General features: G+C 39.4%; 1 protein-coding gene across 1 annotated transcript; it reads right to left on the bottom strand.

The window, feature by feature from the left end:
- Positions 1 to 3679: 3679 nt before the first annotated feature.
- map3k12 (mitogen-activated protein kinase kinase kinase 12) lies at positions 3680 to 18109 on the bottom strand (the record flags this gene model as incomplete). The annotated part of the gene is made up of 13 exons (XM_079426441.1): positions 3680 to 3796; positions 4504 to 4789; positions 5594 to 5661; positions 7283 to 7943; positions 9166 to 9285; positions 11459 to 11575; positions 11919 to 12028; positions 12753 to 12861; positions 13491 to 13649; positions 15411 to 15569; positions 15659 to 15850; positions 16100 to 16283; positions 17692 to 18109. 13 exons carry the CDS (start codon positions 18107 to 18109, stop codon positions 3680 to 3682), a joined length of 2700 nt encoding a protein of 899 aa, XP_079282567.1.
- Between the last annotated feature and the right edge of the window lie 1219 nt (positions 18110 to 19328).

Genomic DNA, 19328 nt, shown 5'->3' with positions numbered 1-19328 from the left:
GTGATCCTTTGCTCTGATTCTTTCCATGATGACGGCGCCTCCATGGGCACGGGAGGATGACGCAGAAGGGCACTTCAAGAAACAGTTGTTTGGTCCCCTACACCCTTCAACCCTTCGAAGCTCTTTGGGCATAGGGACCGGCCCTTCCGAATGGAGTCATTTATTAAAACAGGGACTTGCTGCCACCTACTGGCAGTTTTATTGTCATATTTATTTATCCATGACAGGCCTAAATCAGCCAAGGTGCCAGCACAAAAACACTTTCAGCAAAATATTAATTATCAATATTGACTGAATTTCCTCTATTTCAGGCCCCAGAAAGGAAAAAAAAAAAACGTATTAAGGCAAATTTTTCATTAAATAGAAACATTTTTAAAAATGAGACCATTTTTGTAATCATTGTGTTCTGTATGCTCTGCCTGGGTGGACACATTTGCTCGGCTGTGGTGCTCTTCAGCTCCACCACCTGCTTCACCCCAGTGGGCTTTTCCTCCACCCTGGTGGTCTTTGGCTCCAGCTTGACCTCCTGCTCCACCCATGTCTCCAGTTCTTCCACTCCATGGACCTGGCCCTCCATCCCTCCCCCTGATCTGCCTCACCATGTTAGGAATGTCTGGAAGCCGCTCCTTAGGAGTGGGGATATGTCACGATCACAGTCACTTCATTTCCCATAATCCTTGCATTCACCTGTGTCTCATTTACCCTGTTAGCTTAACCCTAACCCTAAGCCTGGTTAACGCAGTCATCCACTGCTAAATCTTGAATGTGTCATATACTGCAATTCTAAGCCTGGTGTCCTTGTGTCTTGGTTCCTGGTCTTGGTAGTCTGCCTGTTTTCCAGATTACTCTTTTTGCCTCAGCCCCTTTCTCTGTTGTTGTTTTGGATTGTTTATTGTGTATGACCTTTGCCTGCCTTTGGATTACGTTTGTTGATTACCTCTTCAATGAACACTGCATCTGAATCCCCAAACGTTGTGTCCCTGTGCAGTTTCATGACAGTTAACTAGTAACAGGGGTAAACCGCTGCCACTGATGACGCAAACGTACCGTGGTTCGGCAGCAAAACCACAGTGTGAACACAAACTAGAGGAAGGAGGGAGCAATTGAACTCTGGTTTGCTGGTTTGGTATTATCAAATAAACACAAATGCACACATGAAATCATTTAGAAGCAATTTTAGAAGAATATATATGTATATATTATTTGTACCGTATAGGATGCATATTTAGAAATGATTTTGTGTTGCATACCCTCTTTCTACACCCCTGACTACAGTGCAGAAATTGTTCTTCTGTCTTCTACGCTTCTTCCACATTATTCAAACATCTGGAGTAATGTCAAGTTAATCCAGCTAGTGTGTCCTTTAAAGGCAAACTGAAAATTATTTTCCAAACTTGTGAAGATAGGAGCTTTATTAATTGTACTAGTCATGAACGGCAGGTTCTACATACTAAGCTGACTTATAAATTGCAAAATCAAACAATAGTTCCTGATCTGAGAAGACGTTTGTCATTAAAGGCATTCAGAGTTGAAATGTGCACTTCTGTGTTAAAACAACTCTTGTAGTTCTTTATACTGAGGGCTTCACGTCTGGCATTACCTGCGTTTATATGGAGGACAACAGTCTGTTTCTCACTGTCCTCGTTTCTCCCCACAAGATAATATTACAATTAAGATTCATATTCTTGTGCAGAGAACCAGATTAGTACTAAATTCCACATAATATTGAAAAGCAATATATTCACATCTATTTTTATAGTTTAGCTGATATTTAATAATTATTTTTATTTTTACAAGTTCACAAACATAGAATGTGTTTTCATAGTTTTCTGTAGGATGATGGATTACGGTGTTTACATGACTTAATAATGTGACTAAAATACATCTCCATTACTTCATGCCGGTTTTTCCAAATGTACCATAAATGTATTTTTAAATAGCAATTTCTAATAGTCAGATTATTGCTGTCGATGTAAATGCAACCAGTTTTAGTATCTTTGATGTTGTTTTTGTCAGAATAGAGCTGCCAATATTTCTGTATATTGACCATGTTCAGTTGTACGGTCCAGGGCTGCGTTTCCCAAAAGCATCGTAAGATAAGTTCATCATGAAGATCACTGGTGGCGATGGCTCTACGACCTACTTAAGATTACGATGCTTTCGGGAAACACAGCCCAGGAGGTTTTTAACATCATCATCAGAAAGAAAATGTGGTTCAAGTAATGATCTTCAAAAAGGTTTTAAATGGTTGTCTTAACATACATACTCTTGAAACTCTATTGAACCATCATCATTATCATAAATACATGTTCAGTGCAACATGAGAAAGTGATCATGTCCATGTATATAAACATCCTACTGTAAAGTGCCTACAAGCAACACAACATTATTACACATTCAAGGTAAAAAAAAGGCGCAAACATTTCTTTAGATGTATAAAAACAATTGATTTAAAAATTAAAATACATAAAAATGTATATCATGCATTTGTTCTTCGGGACTTTACCCTTCTCAGACCTACATCTGGCAAGCTAAAATTCATATACATTAAATTATTGTCATTTATTCGTTTTACTTTATTTTTACAGTGCAGAAAATAAAAGTGCTTTCTTCAGATTAGGTTGAAATGTACATATTGCATGTCCCTATGAAAGAAAAAGTACTGAAAGATAATCTGAGAGGTAAGAGGAGAGCAGACCGTTGGAGCAGGTATCTCCGGATCATAAATCACGTACTGTACATTTATATGTGCCGTTCAGTCTGTGTTGTGTATACTTGCATCCAAGGGTTTTACAGTCCTGCACTAGCAAAGCCAACCTGACTATATATATATATATATATAACTGTACATGTACACACCTGCTGATCTCCAAACCGATCTGAGCTGCCATGGTAGGCTGGCACAAGCACAGGAGAATAGTAGAAACTGGACCGTTTTATTGTGTTTTCGTTATGTTAACAAATAGTTTTCTTTTTTGTTTTCTTAGATTTAACTTACTAAATATATATTTACAGAAATTCAGGGCATTATAGTCATAATAGAATCACATTTGTATATGCACCTTGTAAATGCTTTGGAAAGGAAGCATCTGTACATCGTAGTGAAGTCAGTCCCAAACTGAGAGCAGAACACACATCATTTACATCACGTCTGAACAGATTTCTGGGATGCAGTTTTGGCAAAACTACTTTATCCAGGCTGGAGGACGGAGATTCCTGTGATCAGGAGTTTCATCCAGCACTGCAGATTTGATCTAGACTCTTTGACTTTACATCGACCGCTAACCACATGAACGGACGGATTCTGGCCCACCAGGAAGTCTGCCTGCACTACAACAGCACAAACCTATTGATAACATCATTGCTGCTTATTGGGAATGCCCTGAAGTTTTAATTGCATTGATCTGTTCACGTATTATCCTGTAATCCTCATCTCTAGCAGCAGCTTGCCGCTAAACTTGCTATATTTTCCGTGGCTACGTCCTGGTCACGAGGCAGTTTACGATCCCAAAGTTGTTATGACCAGTATCGGCGTACTTGTTCTTAAGGTGGCTAGTCGTTTTGTGTAGAGTAGCGTTGCGTTTCTGAGGATGTGTGCGCACACGTGTTTCACCAAAATCTGTGAAAGTGAAACTAAAGTGAAAGTGTGTGCTGGTGTGTGTGTGTGTGTGCATGCGTTTCAGTTTTGAGGACCCTGGCCCCAGCCTCCGGTGCTCGGGGGACGACTCGGCTCTCCGCTCCCTGATTGGTCGAGTTCAGCACTGTCACAGTCCGAGTCCTCACACAATGCACGAGTCTGGGAACAGGACAAAGAGCGTGAACAAACTCTTGGACATGTTATATATGAAGCTCTTAAAATAGAAAAAGAATTCTATTCTTTAAAAAAAAACTTGTCCCTTTTAGACTTGCACTCTATTCATTTACTAACTGCTTGTTTAAAAAAAAACTATTAAGGCCATTGACACCGAGTCCGTTTTTCTGGGGGTTTTTCGTATTCTCATCCTTTCCTATCACAAAATGATGCAAAAACGCAGAAAATCGAACCTGATCCAAATTTTTTTATGACGGATGAAACTTTCAGAGGCAGTGTGTAGCATGAGGTTGTATTTATTTTTTAAAATTAAAAATGACAATTTCGGACTCAGTGTGCAATGACCTTGACACTAAACAACTAACACTAGCTTCTCTATTCTTTTTCTATTCTGTTTTCTTTTTATTTATTATATAATAATAAAAACACCTTGCTACATGTACCTCATTTGTAAGTCGCTTTGGATAAAAGCGTCTGCTTAATGACTAAATGTACATGTAGAAGGCAGGCTTCTAGAGTCTGGTCCTGGAGGTCCGACCTACAGAGTCTGTCTGCAAACTGCTTGTTCAGGTGTGTTTGCTCCAGCTAGTTTCTGCAGGACAGTGGACCTCCAGAGGCAGGTCTGGAAAACCCTGCAACATTTGTTTTTCTCGGGGCGATATGTTTTGAAAGGTTTCACACAATACTGGTACCTCCAGGATATTTTGTTCCAGGTCAAAGTTGGCCCTCTCCTGTTCGAGGGCAGCGGCCTCTCTTTCGGACAGAATAGGGTCTGTAATATCAACAGGGATCTCTGACCCCTGGGAGATGAGGTCATCGCTGCGATCGTCCAATCGCTCGTCGGTGTTGGTGCTGACCACGTCCGGCGTGCCGCTGTGGGAGTGGTCAGTGGTGTGGCCCTCCTCTCCCTCGGAAACGGACAGGTTCTCTGAGCTGAAAGTGGATACTGATTGGCACTTGGTTATACTGGTCGGCCGTCTGCAAAATTAACATTATAGAGAACATACAAACTATGAAACGAGGGATTATTAAAATCAGAACTGTCAAAAACCTAAGAAAGTAATGGTAATGTGAGGTAACTAGATGGGTTAGGCTTAGGGGTAGGTTCAGGTTCACCTACACTGCAAAAAATGCTTTTCTTACTTAAATTTTTTGTATTGTTTTTAGCTAAAATATATAAAAAAAAACAAGTCACAATTTATTTAGTTTTTGCTAAATAATCTGCCAATGGGGTAAGCAAAATAATCTTGTTTTCTGTTTGAAATTAGATTATTTTGTTTACCCCATTGGCAGATTATTGAGAAGCAAAAACTCCCTTAATTTTGATGTATTGTCTTGTTTTCAGAAAAAACTATTTTTACTTTTCCTTTTTGATTTAAGAATTTTTAGATTTTTTGTCTTGTTTCCAGCCAGAAAATCTAAGTAAGAAAAGCATTTTTTGCAGTGTAGTTATTATCCAGTTTTTGTCATCACTATAATAAGTACATAGTATGTATATGTGGATCCGGACAGTCAAATATAGTGGCTCCCGTGTCCTCATGGGATAGTACAGTAGTAGGTCAACCAGGTACGTTTTGCTTCCCGGTACACTGTCGTAGAGGAACTGGGTTGGGAGACACTGATCGAACAGGTTTCCATAACGCACCTTAGCATGTGTGTTATGAGCAGGCATACAATGCTCACCCAGTGGGTGAAAACAAGGCCTTATTTCATTACATAAATAAAGCAACTCCTAACTACCTTAGAAAACACTTCAGAAATAATAAATGGTTATATTCTCACCGTCTCCTTGGTAACTCCACCTCACTGTCCACCTCGCCCTCTTCTTCTTCTGAGGAAACACCACGCCGCTGTTGGAATTCAACACAATTCATTCAGACATGTTCAATGATTAAGGCCCAAAACAGCACTGCACAAATAACTAACGGAAGTTTCACATTTGCCTATTTTAACTTATCTTTTGCATTTTGATTTTTGCTGTTTTGCTTTTTTTTCCTGTGTATTTGAGACAAGCCTGCAGTGTGATAAATGCATTATTCCTAAATGAATGTCCCAAATGCACTCTATAATGCCCTCTCCTTTTAAACTACTAGATGTTTTGCAGCTTCTCGCAGATAACGCACACCAGTCATGAGCTGCTATTTCAAATGTAAAAAATACTTCTCTCTGCAGATATGGTCTTGTTTAGGGATCTGTGCCTTTGTGCAGACATCTGACGGCTAAGAAGGGATTGTGTTTTTCAGCACTTTTTGTTAGAAAATGTTTACTTACTGAAGTTTTTTAAGGTATCTATTATTTTGATACTTAATTTCCATCATCTAAATATTTTAAGAATTAAATGTTTGTTGTCATTTGAAAGTGTCTAGGCCTTGCGTTATTATGCTGTTACATTATGATTATATATTCAGAGGCATAAAATGACAATAATATCGCTTATCCCTAACCTAACCCTTAAATGATCTGAGATGACCGAACACCTGAGAAGAGATGATGCCAACCCCTCAGAGGATGCCAACGCTCAGACAACATACACAATTACCAAATTTTGCCATAAGTTAAATATATTAAGTTTCTGCAATATATAAATACATTGTGGAAACTTAATTTCCTGTAGAGTTGCTTTGCAACGATTTGTATCATAATAAGCGATATACAAATAAACTTGAACTTGAACTTATTGCAATTATTTCAGGGGCAATATATCGCACAACAAAAAGTTGTTATTGTGACAGGCCTAATTATGAAAGTGACTAAATTAAATATAACAAATACAAATGTGTCCCTGGAGCACAAAAGCAGTCTTAAGTCTCTGGGGTATATTTATAGCAATAGCCAACAATACATTGTTTGGGTCAAAATTATTGATTTTTCTTTTGTGATAAAAATCATTAGGATATTAAGTAAAGATCATGTTCCATGAAGATATTATGTAAATTAACTACCGTAAATATATCAAAACTTCATTTTTGATTAGTAATATGCATTGCTAAGAACTTAATTTGGACAATATTTTTCTCAATGATTTTCTCAATATTTAGATTTTTTTGCTCCCTCAGATTCCAGATTTTCAAATAGTTGTATCTCAGACAAATATTGTCCGATCCTAACAAACCATACATCAATGGAGAGATTATTTATTCAATTTAAACAAATTGACCCCTATGACTGGTTTTGTGGTCCAGGGTCACAAATATGTAGTTGGCATGTTAAGCAGTGTCCTGTTGTGTAAAATGCTAACTGAAACTCTTAATGAAACTTTTCTTTATTTCATATCTAATGAGCTCATATTAATTGAGAAGTGATAGAAAAGGTGAGGAAAAATGGTGAAAAACTTAAAAGCAATGGTGACCTGTCATGAGATCTAAGAAATGCACCTTCCCTTCCAAGTCAAGTCACCTTTATTTTAATATTTTAATGCTATAATCAGTCGGTTCCCAGAATGAAAATGAACAGGAATAGAGAGATGCGCACATGTTTGCGTGTGATAGCAGCTCGATACAGTATGGCTGATGGAGTCAGATGACTGCCGCTGGATCCTCTGGGCAATCGCACCGCCCCGGTCCCCTCTTCTCTCTCCTCTCCTACATGAGCTCTGCCCACCGCTCCACTTCGGCCACAGCAGGGTGAGTCCGGGCTGCTGGAGAACGGCAGTGAAGCGGCGTCCTCACTCGCCGTGTCACTTCTGGGCGGAGTCTCGTCCAGACCGGCCCCCGCTTCAGCTGCACCGCCGGGCTCTCTGCCCAGGGCTTCGGTCGTGGCAGCTCCACTGACTCCATCTTCAACACGGCGGGTGGAGCTGAGCAGATCTGGGCTGGACGAGGACAGCTTCAGCGGGGGCGGCTCCAGCTGGCCCTCCCTCATCGCGACCCCTGAAGCAGTTTCAGTGAGGGGTGGTGCGGGCGTCGTTGGGTTGGGCAGCGGGGGCTCTCTTTCTCGGCTAGCAGGGGCAGAAGGGTGCTTAGGCCCTGACAGATCCCCGCTGCTTCCCTTGCCGCTCCTCCGATGACGAGTTTTCACCCTGCGGGCCCGGCTAGGTGAGGTAGGTCCTCGGTTTGCACATGGCGGGACGGTCACCTGCAGTACGCCAGCGTCCATCTTGGGGAGAATGATCTCTGATCTCAGGAGGTCAGGTCTGGATACGGCAGTTAAAAAAGAAAGCCATTGGTTAAACAACATACATTACATATTACAGTGCCCATGCTACAGTGTAACATCATAATGAGTTATACTAATCAGAATTATGTTGTATTATATTGTTATAATATATTAGATGTTAAAAAACTGAAAGGAAAAATTCAAAATTTGCTTTCTCTTTTCTTAATCCCTCCCTGACTAGCTTGTACTAATCTGAACAATGCCTGAAATTTTGTATTACAAGCACTTGATGAATCGCTTGTTGTATTTCTCAATTGTAAGTCTCTTTGGATAAAAGCGTCTGCTAAATGAATAAATATGAATGTGAATGTATTTGGTCTTGGCGGACTAGATCTGCTATGTGCACCTGCTACTGTCAAAATGTACACAAACATGCAGCTGTGAGAATGTAAGACTTGATGCTGCTGCAGAAACAGACATGATTAAGCTGATCCCTATAAGTGATCTAGACAGGTGGTGCTGGGGGAGGTGGAGGGTTTCAGAGGAACACCGCAGGACACTACACCAAAGGATTGGCTGCTGTTACAGCAGAGCTCAACCAGCTGCTATGTAGTATACAATATACTTGCTAGCAGATGTCCAAGATCTTTCTCTTGACAAACTTTCCTTTTGAACGTTTTTTGCAGTAATGTTAGCCTATAATGTAATATGTGCAAAATGCAACAGTTATTAAATGAGTAAATCTCATCCTTATTCACCAGATTAATGTTGCTTTGGGAATGCATGCATGTTCAGTCATGGCCATGTTTATGGAAATGTCAAACATACTTTTACAAACATTCAATCTTGTTCACATTCTATGTACTTTAGACTTTTTTGAGAAATTACAGTGAAACGGGAATTACTCATATGTTATACATTCACATAGAATACAAACCTCTGTACATTGTGTAACTGTGTACAAGACACAAAACTTGAAGGGCGTGTAATAAATATTGTACATATTACTGAATGTGGACACAGACAAGGTGATTTTGTACAGAGTCTCAATGACTAACCTCGTGCTGTCGCTCATTTAAAATACTCCAGATGCATTCAAATTTGAACCAGCTTAAGAACAAATTCATGTGCGCACATACGTGTTGTGAATTAGGCAGAAATGAATTAGTTCTGTCGTGGATATAGATGCAAACTCTCCAGGTAATTATTAATAAATGAGAGCTAGTGTGAAGTGGTGCTGCCTGTGCCGATGTCTGTACCTCTTGCCGTGAGGAGGCAGTTTCTGAGGGACGCTTCTCTTCTTGATGAGTTTGTCCACTGTGGTCGAGGGGTGATGTTTGAAGAGACCAGGATATTTCTTATCCAGACACTGTTCCCTCCTTAATCAATAAAACAGCAGCATTAGCACTTCACTGTTTTAATAATTGAAGATATCAGGAGCTGATTTGACTGAATTTTAATCATCTCCAAGTAGCGTGACATGGAACACTTTCCACGAATACGGCACAGAATAGAGCCAAAACAGTGCCAAAGAGTGCTGATAGGCTATAGGCAATTAAAGGCTCATTATTATGAATTACATGGTTTATTAATATAAACATGCAATTAGTCGACTAATCGATTAAAATGAAGGACTACTAGTTGACCAGAAAAATCTTGTTGTCTTTCATTTTAGATTTTTTTTCTTATTATTTAAAAACATTTCATATTTTATTACTTTATCAGCTAATGCTGCGCTTATCAATTACTGCACCTACTCTAATCAACAACCATATTTAAGACCATTCAAATGCACACGCTTCAGTCTGTCACACACACATCTGCACCCACCTCCACCTCTTCTCCTAGCACCTCCACAATACAACTTTGGGTTCTTCTAGAACATTTATGACTGAATTTCATGTCACGCCATTTATTTCATAATTGTTGTATTTCTGCATATGTGTGTAGCTAAGAAATATTTAGTTCCTTGTCAGGCTGGGGTATTCATGCCTAGAGGATGTATCTGAAACGGTCTTGTATGTTTAAAGGGGTCATATGATGCGATTTCAAGTATTCATTTCTCTTTGGAGTGTTACAAGCTGTTTGTGCATAGATAATATTCCTGAAGTTGCGAAGTCTCAAAACCAAATATTTTTTATAAAAGACTCTGCCACGCCTCCCTAAAACGGCTCGTTCAAACACACCCCACATGTCTGCGTCATGATGTGGAAATATTTGCGTGATGCTGCCCAAATGTTGATGTAGTGTTGATGCAGCCGTGTCAGGGAGACGCTGTGTGTTTCTAGGAGAAAGCAAAAGCACTTTATTTGGCCTTCTGAAAGCAGATGCGTTTAGAATCATTAAGATTACTTACAATAGAACAGCACAACCCAGATGTTGGAATTTGTGCAACGCATTTTATGGACGACCGTTTCGTGAACCTAGGAGAGGAGGTGCTTCTGAATCAGCGACTGTAAGTATGTTCTGTTATTAGTTTAAGTATTTGCTATTGACTGCTCAAATGTGGAGTTTTGCGCATCGTGTGTGCGTGTGTGTGTGTGTGAAAGAGAGAGAGAGAGAGAGAGAAACAGTCACACAATCGCGGCTTGTGTGCAAACACACATGAGCATCATCATTATGTCTGTCACGCGACTCTGTTCCCCTCTCAGGCTTGAACTGATGGTAAAACTAAGGACATTATTAACTGTCTTTACATTTATTTTGAAAGCTGAATCTCGCGATTATGGAAAGGGGCGTTACATTTCCGCCTAGTGCTCGTGGTGTTCGGCCAATCACAACGCACTGTGCCAGTTGGCCAATCAGAGCAGACTGTGCTTGTTGGAAGGAGGGGCTTTGTAGAAAACTAAGCGTTTGAGAGAGGCGGGGCATAGAGGAACTACAATAATGTGCAGTATTTGAAAAATAATTAACATTTTTTGAACATTAAAGCATGTCAACATATTCTATTACACCAAATACACAAAATAATGATCTTTAAAAAAGCATAATATGACCCCTATAAGAGTCGAATGAAGAATTGCCAGTAAATGTATTATTTTCAGAAGTGGTCCTGACTGAATTACTTTTCATTCACATTTTACTGTGGCTCTTTTGTTTTCTGGAAATCATGACATTAAACATACAGTTGACAGATTATCAGAATAATGCAATCATCTACAATTAAAGATGAATTCAAGATGAACTGAAGTGACCAGGAGCAGTGTGATCTGGCCAGGCAACTGTGCTGAACTACACACTTATAAAGCACCATCTAGTGGACATTGAGTGACACAACAAATGTATATAATTTCTAATAAGCATGTTTGCAAGATTCTGTTTTTGACTGATTGCATTTTTAAAGGCAGCCTTTAAAATACTTACAAGTATGTAGCAATGTCAATACTAGAACTTTATTAGGTAACTTGCATCCAACAAAAATAACTACAGAAATTTAATTGTCTGCTATGGAATAGTTCTTATATTATTTTTACATTTTTATTTAATAATGATTACAAAACAATACTAATTATTATGGTTAACAGAGGTGCTACATGTATGTGTGTGTTTTACCTGAGCAGCTCTTTCTCTTTGAGCTCCAGCTGCAGCATCACGGCGTTCAGCTCCATGTACAGATTGTTGGCTCTCTCTAGCTTTCTCTCGTAGTGTTCTCTGATGTCAAGAGCATGCCTGTTAAAATGATTCAGACAGACGTCATGCTCCGTAACGGACACAAGGTCACGCTGCTAATGCCCACTGCTTTATTTCTTCTCTCACTGTGAAATTACAGTTATTGTGTAAATAAATACACAATGAATCACCTCATCAAATATTCAGCCTATTTCATAATAGCATGTTTCAGTCAAAAATGAGTTCGGTTGCTGTGATTGAAAGACATGAATGTTCTTATGCGTACTAACCCTAAACCAAACCCTAATCCCAGCCCTATAGTAAGTGCATGTTGGTAATAATACTCAGTACAGTACTGTACACTGTAACAAGGACAGCTTAAAGTGTTTTGTGCATGTATGACCTGAGTTCCTCTCGTCGACGGTTGATCAGCTCTTCGTCCAGACGGTGAAGACACGTGCCCTCTGACTTGATCTTCTCAAAGTGTTGCTTGACCTCCTCACGCCACTCGGCCTGCACTCGCATGCAGAGATCTCACATCAGCATCAGTCGTTATCTTTTGCTTTAACAACACTGTTAAAAGGGCTAATGATCTGGCACTCACTTTCGTCCTTTCTATGAATTTCTTAAAAAATGCAACTCACTGACTTGAATATGATGAGCATGTTTTTTTTCATTTCTGATGTCAAATGTTTTATATTATTAAAGCATGAAGTCAAAAATGTTTTAAATAATATGGTTAGGTTAGGTTATATATAACATAGTTTTGTATTTAACAACAAAAAAAAAACTTTTGTACATCAAATCGTTGTGAAAAAGAAGCATGCTTAATTGTACTGAATGTGCACTTGTAGTGTTTCAAATTGTAAAAGTACATTTAAAAGAAACTGTACTTGGAGTTAATATCATATTAATAAAGGCAACTTAAGTATATTTAAATAGAGACACTTTCATGACTATGTTTGTATGCACATTTAAGTGCACTTTTAAAAAGTGCACATTGCAATAATGTCAAAGTCAAATTTTCATATTTTTCTTATTAAAATTCACTTATTTGATGAGATGACTTACATCCTAAAGCCAGTCAATATTGCATGTAATATAGGTAATATATATCAAATTTAAATTTTGTTCCATTTCTAGGCAAAACAGAAGTACATATTTTGTGTTTCGTGACACATGACTCCAGCTCAGCGGCGCTCTGGTGTGGTTGTACAGAGGTGAAGGAGCGTCTCACCTGAGATTTGAAGTAGGTCTCCTGCGGAGTGGAGAGCACGTCTGCAGACGCGATGTCCAGATGCAGCAGGATCTGTCTGAACGACGGCCTGTTCCTGGGTTTGCAGTTCCTACACACACATATTAGCATTACAGATTACAGCCAGTCACTTAAACTGTCTCTGCTTATTGTCTTCCTTTCTACTTTTCCCTGTGAAAAAGTACACTTTAAGTATGCATTGAATGAAATACTTTCAGGGATTGAATTGCATCTAAATTGCATGTAAATGTATTACAGTTTAAATTTATATTAAATGCAATTAGCTGAACTTAAGCAGGACATTTTTATATATAATTTCATAATTCTATTTTCTTTGAAATATGGTTAAAGTGTACGGTAATATACTGTTGAACCTTGTATTTAAATATATTTGTAATTAGACATTTTTAATATATTTACACTACATGAATGAATGTAATATTAAAGAACATGCAACAGTTACAGTTATATTCAGTGCTTTACATGCGCTTTAGTATCTTAGTCAGCACATCAAAATAAGTGTACTTTTCTAAAACATGACAAAAGATTAATTATTGATTAAGTCTGTTTAAGTGTGTTAAGAAACATAGTCATAACAGTGCATCTCTTTGTAAATTCACTTTTTTCCCTCATTAACATATTATCTGTAGTACAGTTAAAAGATCTACTACAATTGCACATCCAGTACACTTCAGCACAGGTTCTTTCTTTGTTTCTCACCAGCACTGTCTGAGCAGGATTTTGAAGCCATCAGGGCAGCTTTCAGGAAGAGGAAGCTGCAGGCTGTTGTTTCCCACGCCCCATATGATAGCGGACGAGTCCACGTCTTTATACGGGATCTCACCGGTCAGCATCTCCCACAGCACCACACCGAACGACCTGCGGACGCCACGTATCACATCACTGACTGCATTCATCTGTGTGCTGTGTAAGCACAGCTGCGTTGCTTGTAAATTAGGCTCATTATAGACAGCACATTATTCAGAAGACTTGTTTCTTTTATGACCTCCGTGGGAGGCTTGAGCAATAAATCCAGCTGAGGAGAAACACGCCAACATTTGTGATTATATGAGACAATGACTACAATTACATGGACACCAGTAATCTAATTATTTACCTTATTATGAATAAGAGAGTATTATGATTAAGGTGCTTACATGAGTTGCTTTAAGAATATTCCTTTCATGTTTATGTTTTACATGTTATAGTACATCGATTAATGGCACACGTCATTATGTCCCCATGTGACGCTATCCAACGTCCCCTCCAGAATTTCACATATAAACATAGTTCATCTTCGTTATGATGCCATATATGATCCTGGAGCACAAAAGCAGTCTTAAGTCTCTGGGGTATATTTGTAGCAATAGCCAACAATACATTGTATGGCTCAAAATTATACATTTTTCTTTTATGCCAAAAATCATTATGATATTAAGATCATGTTCTGTGAAGATATTTTGTAAATTTCCTTCCGTAAATATATCAAAACTTCATTTTTGATTAGTAATATGCATTGCTAAGAACTGTCTGTGTCAGGATAACGTGCCTCACATTCATTAACACAGTGGTCTCAAACTCAATTCCTGGAGGGCCACAGCTCTGCAGAGTTTAGCTCCAACCCTAATCAAACCCACCTGATCCAGATAATCAAGCTCTTCAGGAACACTAGAAACCTCCAAGCAGGTGTGATTTGGAGCTAAACTCAGAGCTGTGGTCCTCCAGGAATTGAGTTTGAGACCACTGCATTGACCGCTGAGGAGTTCTTCTGCTCATGAAAGAATATGACCACCGTTCATTTACAGATCAGCCTCCCTCAAAACATCCCTTCCAGACCAGCTCGTACCGGCAGAAGATGGGCAGGGAGGATAAGACATGCAGAAATCATATGTGATATGAATGAGATCTAGTGGCCAACATTGTCCGAAAACTTAAAAAGTGTTCCTTTAGAGGCACACTGTAAAAACTGATTGTAATTTAAAGGAAAATGCAACAGTAAAAACCTGTTCACAGTGAACAGTACATTTCCTAACAGTGAAAACTGTACTAGATTTAATAAGACATTTCAAGCAATTGTCAAATATTATTAAGGTAAAAATAAAATTTTAGCAATTTGGTATATTAACAATATGTCAGTTGAACTGTTTTTATTTTATTTATTTGTTTTAATGTAAATATATTTTTTTTTGTGTAAAACAGCTCGTCCGATAGCCTCGTGAGCACCGTTGTGCTGCTGCAACCTATTTCTTGGTATTTTCTTGGCCAAACTGCTGGCCAATTTTCATCATACATTTCACACAATTATACACCACATTCCTTGTCCCTACCTTTTAGGGGTAAATATTCATTTTCATTTATTTTACAGTGCAATTGTTTTACAGTATATGGCTATTACTGTCATTGTTGTTGTTGTTATTATTATTATATTCAAATTTGATTGGCTTTCTAAAACACCAGAGTGAATGTAATTTAGACTGAGACAGTATACCACAAATAAAAAGAGGGTTGAGTTTTAGTTAAGAACATGGATTGGAGCTCTTGATTGTGAACTCTCAAAGTGCATTAGATAGAACAATTGTAATATAATTCAAATAATATTTAATATAATGTAATATAACTGAATAATTTAAATAATCGTACCAGATGTCCACTTTCTCAGACACGGGCTCGTTCCGAATCACCTCGGGCGCCATCCAGGCCACAGTGCCTGCAAACGACATCTTGGTGCTCTTGTCTCTGAGCTCCTTAGACGTGCCGAAGTCTGAGATCTTCACCAGGTCATCGTGTGTGATCAGCATACTGACAGAGAGAAGACACGGGTATAAGGTACACTTTCAGTTTGCTATTGCTTCCAAACACGAGGGTCTCGGCTAATGAGGCTACAGTACTTGGGTGATTTGAGATCTCTGTGGATGATCTTGTGCAGGTGGAGGTAGTTCATGCCGCCTGCGATGCCCATGGCCCAGTCCACCAGCAGGGACGGCGTGATCTTCCTGCTGGCCCTCAGCACCTCGTAGAGTTGGCCCTGTGCGCAGTACTCCATGAGGATGCAGTAACACGGAGCCTGCGTGCACACACCCCTGAAACACAAGTTTACAGAACGAAAGAGGTTAACATGTTTGTAAACATTTCATTTAAGATACTTTACATCATTTCTGAATAATAACACACATCATATGACTTATCTGTGGGGGGGTTTTGTCTCTCAACAATGCAATTTTGACCCAGTGACACATCCTCGGGGCGACTTATTTTCTGTAAAATACGCTACTTCCAATAATGCTTATATAATGAGGGTGATGCTGGTGAGCAGGTTTGCGTTCACTCACTTGAAGGTAATGATGTTGGGGTGTTTGAGCTTGCGCAGATGTTTGATCTCAGTCTCCTTGATGTCTCTGACTTTCTTCACAGCCACATCCTCACCATGAAACTTGCCCAGGAAAACAGCTCCCTGCGCCCCGCTGCCCACCCACTGCAGCTCGGAGATCTCCTCGAAGGGCACCTCCCAGCATTCTGGAAGAGACATTCCCAACCTAGGCTCACTGGAAATACGTGCCTCTAAATACATGAAAAAAACGTACCTTTACATACGAATCGCTGCAGTTTCCAGTTGAAATAAACACTAGAGGCAGTAAAACTCTGACAACTTGTATTCCTTTTCACACAAAGTATGATTTGCAGTATGATTCCACAGTTTCGATTAATAAAGCCTAATTTTTGCAAAATTACTTGAGGAATATCATGTTATGAATTCAAAACAATTTTGACATGCTGCGACATTTGTAAACTGATACTTTTGAACTTTAGCGTTACATATCCAGCTTCATATGTATGGGTTTTCATATTTGCAGCGGCTATTAGCACTGTGTAAATAGCAATAGATTCTACTTACACCAAGTGAAAACAGCAGGATTTTTTAACGATATGCTATTTACAATAAAGTGCAAATAGCTATAGATTCTATTTACACTGCGTTAAAATAGCAGGATTTTCTACTATTTCTACTACTTATTGCAAATAGTGGCAATTGTCTGCACCTCAGTATTGTAGTACATTAAAAAACAGTACGCAATAATAACATATGTGTAAATTATCATTTTAACTCAAATTATTAAATGGATGTTACCTTATTGGGACAATAAAGCCCCCCCTACACCTACCCTAACCCTACCTAATACTTTATTGTCAACTTTTTGATTATTTCCTTCATTTTTATTGAAAATAAATGCCTTTCTGATGTGATATGAAATCTGAAAAGGAAGAAGAAGGGTTTGGTAAAAGGTGGACATGAACTCGGGTCGTTTGCGTCAGAAAGCACGTGCTTTATGTTTGATGAGCGTCTTTGTAGTCTTGACTACCCCAATCACATGTTGGTGGGCGGAGTTAGTGTACATAGCCTCTGCCAACGAGGCGGGCTATTTGCACTTAGTTTTATATTCAATAGGTTTGTTCATTTGCTCACGCAGTATGGCGTTCGACTTGAAGCTACGGTTCCACAAAACGATTCAAACCTGCATATAAGGAAGTTCAAATGGCAAAAATTGTTAACACTATCGGGTAGGTTTAGGGTTGGGTTTGGCGCAGGGGATATTTCCAACACGATAGAACATTAACTTTTAGCGACACTCCCCAGATATTTGAATTATGAATCACCGCAATACGTAACTGAAGCAACCTAATAAAAACACAGCAATACGTGCCTAAATCATCATAACAAAAACATGCCATGGTCACGAATTGAACCCATGTTTTAGCACCACTCACTGGACGTTTCACTTTGAAACTGCCTCGAAGCGTGCAGTACAAAATAACAGAGCTGCAGAAATGTATTTAGAGACACGTATTTCCATTGAGCCTGGGTTGGACTTTTTATTATCCCCGTCCAAAATGACCAAAATGATTCTCCGACTGCGATACTCACCCTCCTGGCTCTGCTTGTGCTCTGTCGAGTAGGCTTTCCCGATCATCGTCCACACTGGCTTGAGGCATCCGAACAAGCCTTCCAGAAAGCCTCCTCCGCCCGCCTGCAGCCGGAAGCTGTCGGACTGGTTGCGCATGGCTCCGCCCTCAGCCCCGCCCTCCTGCAGCTTGAGCACACTGTTGGTGAAGTTGGTGGGCTCATCGCTCAGCGTGGGGCTGTTGCTGTGGGTGCCACTGCCGCCCCCCACTGGGTCGATGGAGAGCACGTTACGGAGCACGCACTGGGTCGGGGTGAGTTCGGTGTCTGGGGTGCTCGCCGGCACCTCCGAATCGGGCCGACAGAAGGGGGATTCGGAAAGAGGGGTGCTGAACCCTGAGAGGGACGGGGAGGGGGCATGTTGCTCATGGACACAAGCCATGGGGGCAGAAGGGGCAAGGGTGGCCCACTGCGTTACCCACCCTTAAGAAAAGTGTCTCTCACCACTCGCTCTGTAGTAGCGCTGCTCGTCAACACACCTGGAGAGAGCAATCACAACACAAGCCATAAGTGCTGAGAACGAGCATGATTTTTCTTACTGCTTACTATGAATGGCAATCAAATATCAGAGTGTATTGGAGATGTAGTGATTATGGTGGACTGATCACATGTGTGGATCAATACCAACAACGCGAGGATGTAGGAACTGCTTAAGCAGACTTCTTTCAGACAGGCACCATAATAGTGTTCTCAAACTAATTTGGTAAGTTGGAAAGAGTAAAAAACACACATTTACAAGTTAAACGGATGGTTCACCCAAAAATTAATATTCTGTAATTAAATACTTACCCTCAGTGTTGGGTAAATTACTAAAAGCAATGTAATCCACTACAAATTACTAATTACTTCTTTAAAATTGTAATTTGATTACATTACTGATTACTGCATTTAAAAAGTAATCAGATTACTAATTACTTTACTTTCAAGTTACTAAGTTCAAGTTAATAAGTTACTTTTCAAGCTATCAAACCTAAAAAATACACTACAAAGAGAAACTCGTAGTTCTTTCATTAATTTAATATTGACTGAAAAAATACATAAGTAGGCAAATTATTTGTATACCCCGATTCACTCCTAATATCAACAAAACTTTTCGTTTTTTTGGTTTTGTAAAATAAAGAAAACAAACAGGGTGCGCTTTCTGCATTCTCAGTCTCCTATCTTCCTGAAACGAGTCAATAAAATGACATGAGAAATACAGTATGTAAAGCTTTAAGTGTCTATTATTAAATGAAGTAAGTCATGTCGAAAACAAATATTCTCAGATTAAATAATCCGTATGAAACCAACGCGTGGTCTAGTCTTTCCCGTCTGAGCTCAGCTATAATGTGATCAATCCCACACACATCGCTCGCTATAAGATAATCATCCACGCGAAGCTTGAGATGCGCGAACATATAAACGCTTATGCATCCTCTGTAGAAAGATTCAAGTTCATCTCGGCTACTTTTCGTTTTTGGAAGAAGACCTGCTGTGAGGAATAAGCCTTGACTTGTGATGCGACGCGGTTTAATCCAGCGGAGGATCTCATTCTGACGAGTCATTTATTTTTACTTTATTAGTGTTACTGTGACATAAACTTGTACACATTCACTAGTTTA

Source organism: Barbus barbus (assembly GCF_936440315.1).
Source record: "Barbus barbus genome assembly, chromosome: 10".
Lineage (NCBI taxonomy): Eukaryota > Metazoa > Chordata > Actinopteri > Cypriniformes > Cyprinidae > Barbus > Barbus barbus.
The sequence above is the reverse complement of the archived record's forward strand: the minus strand, read 5'-3'. Positions and strand labels throughout refer to the sequence as shown.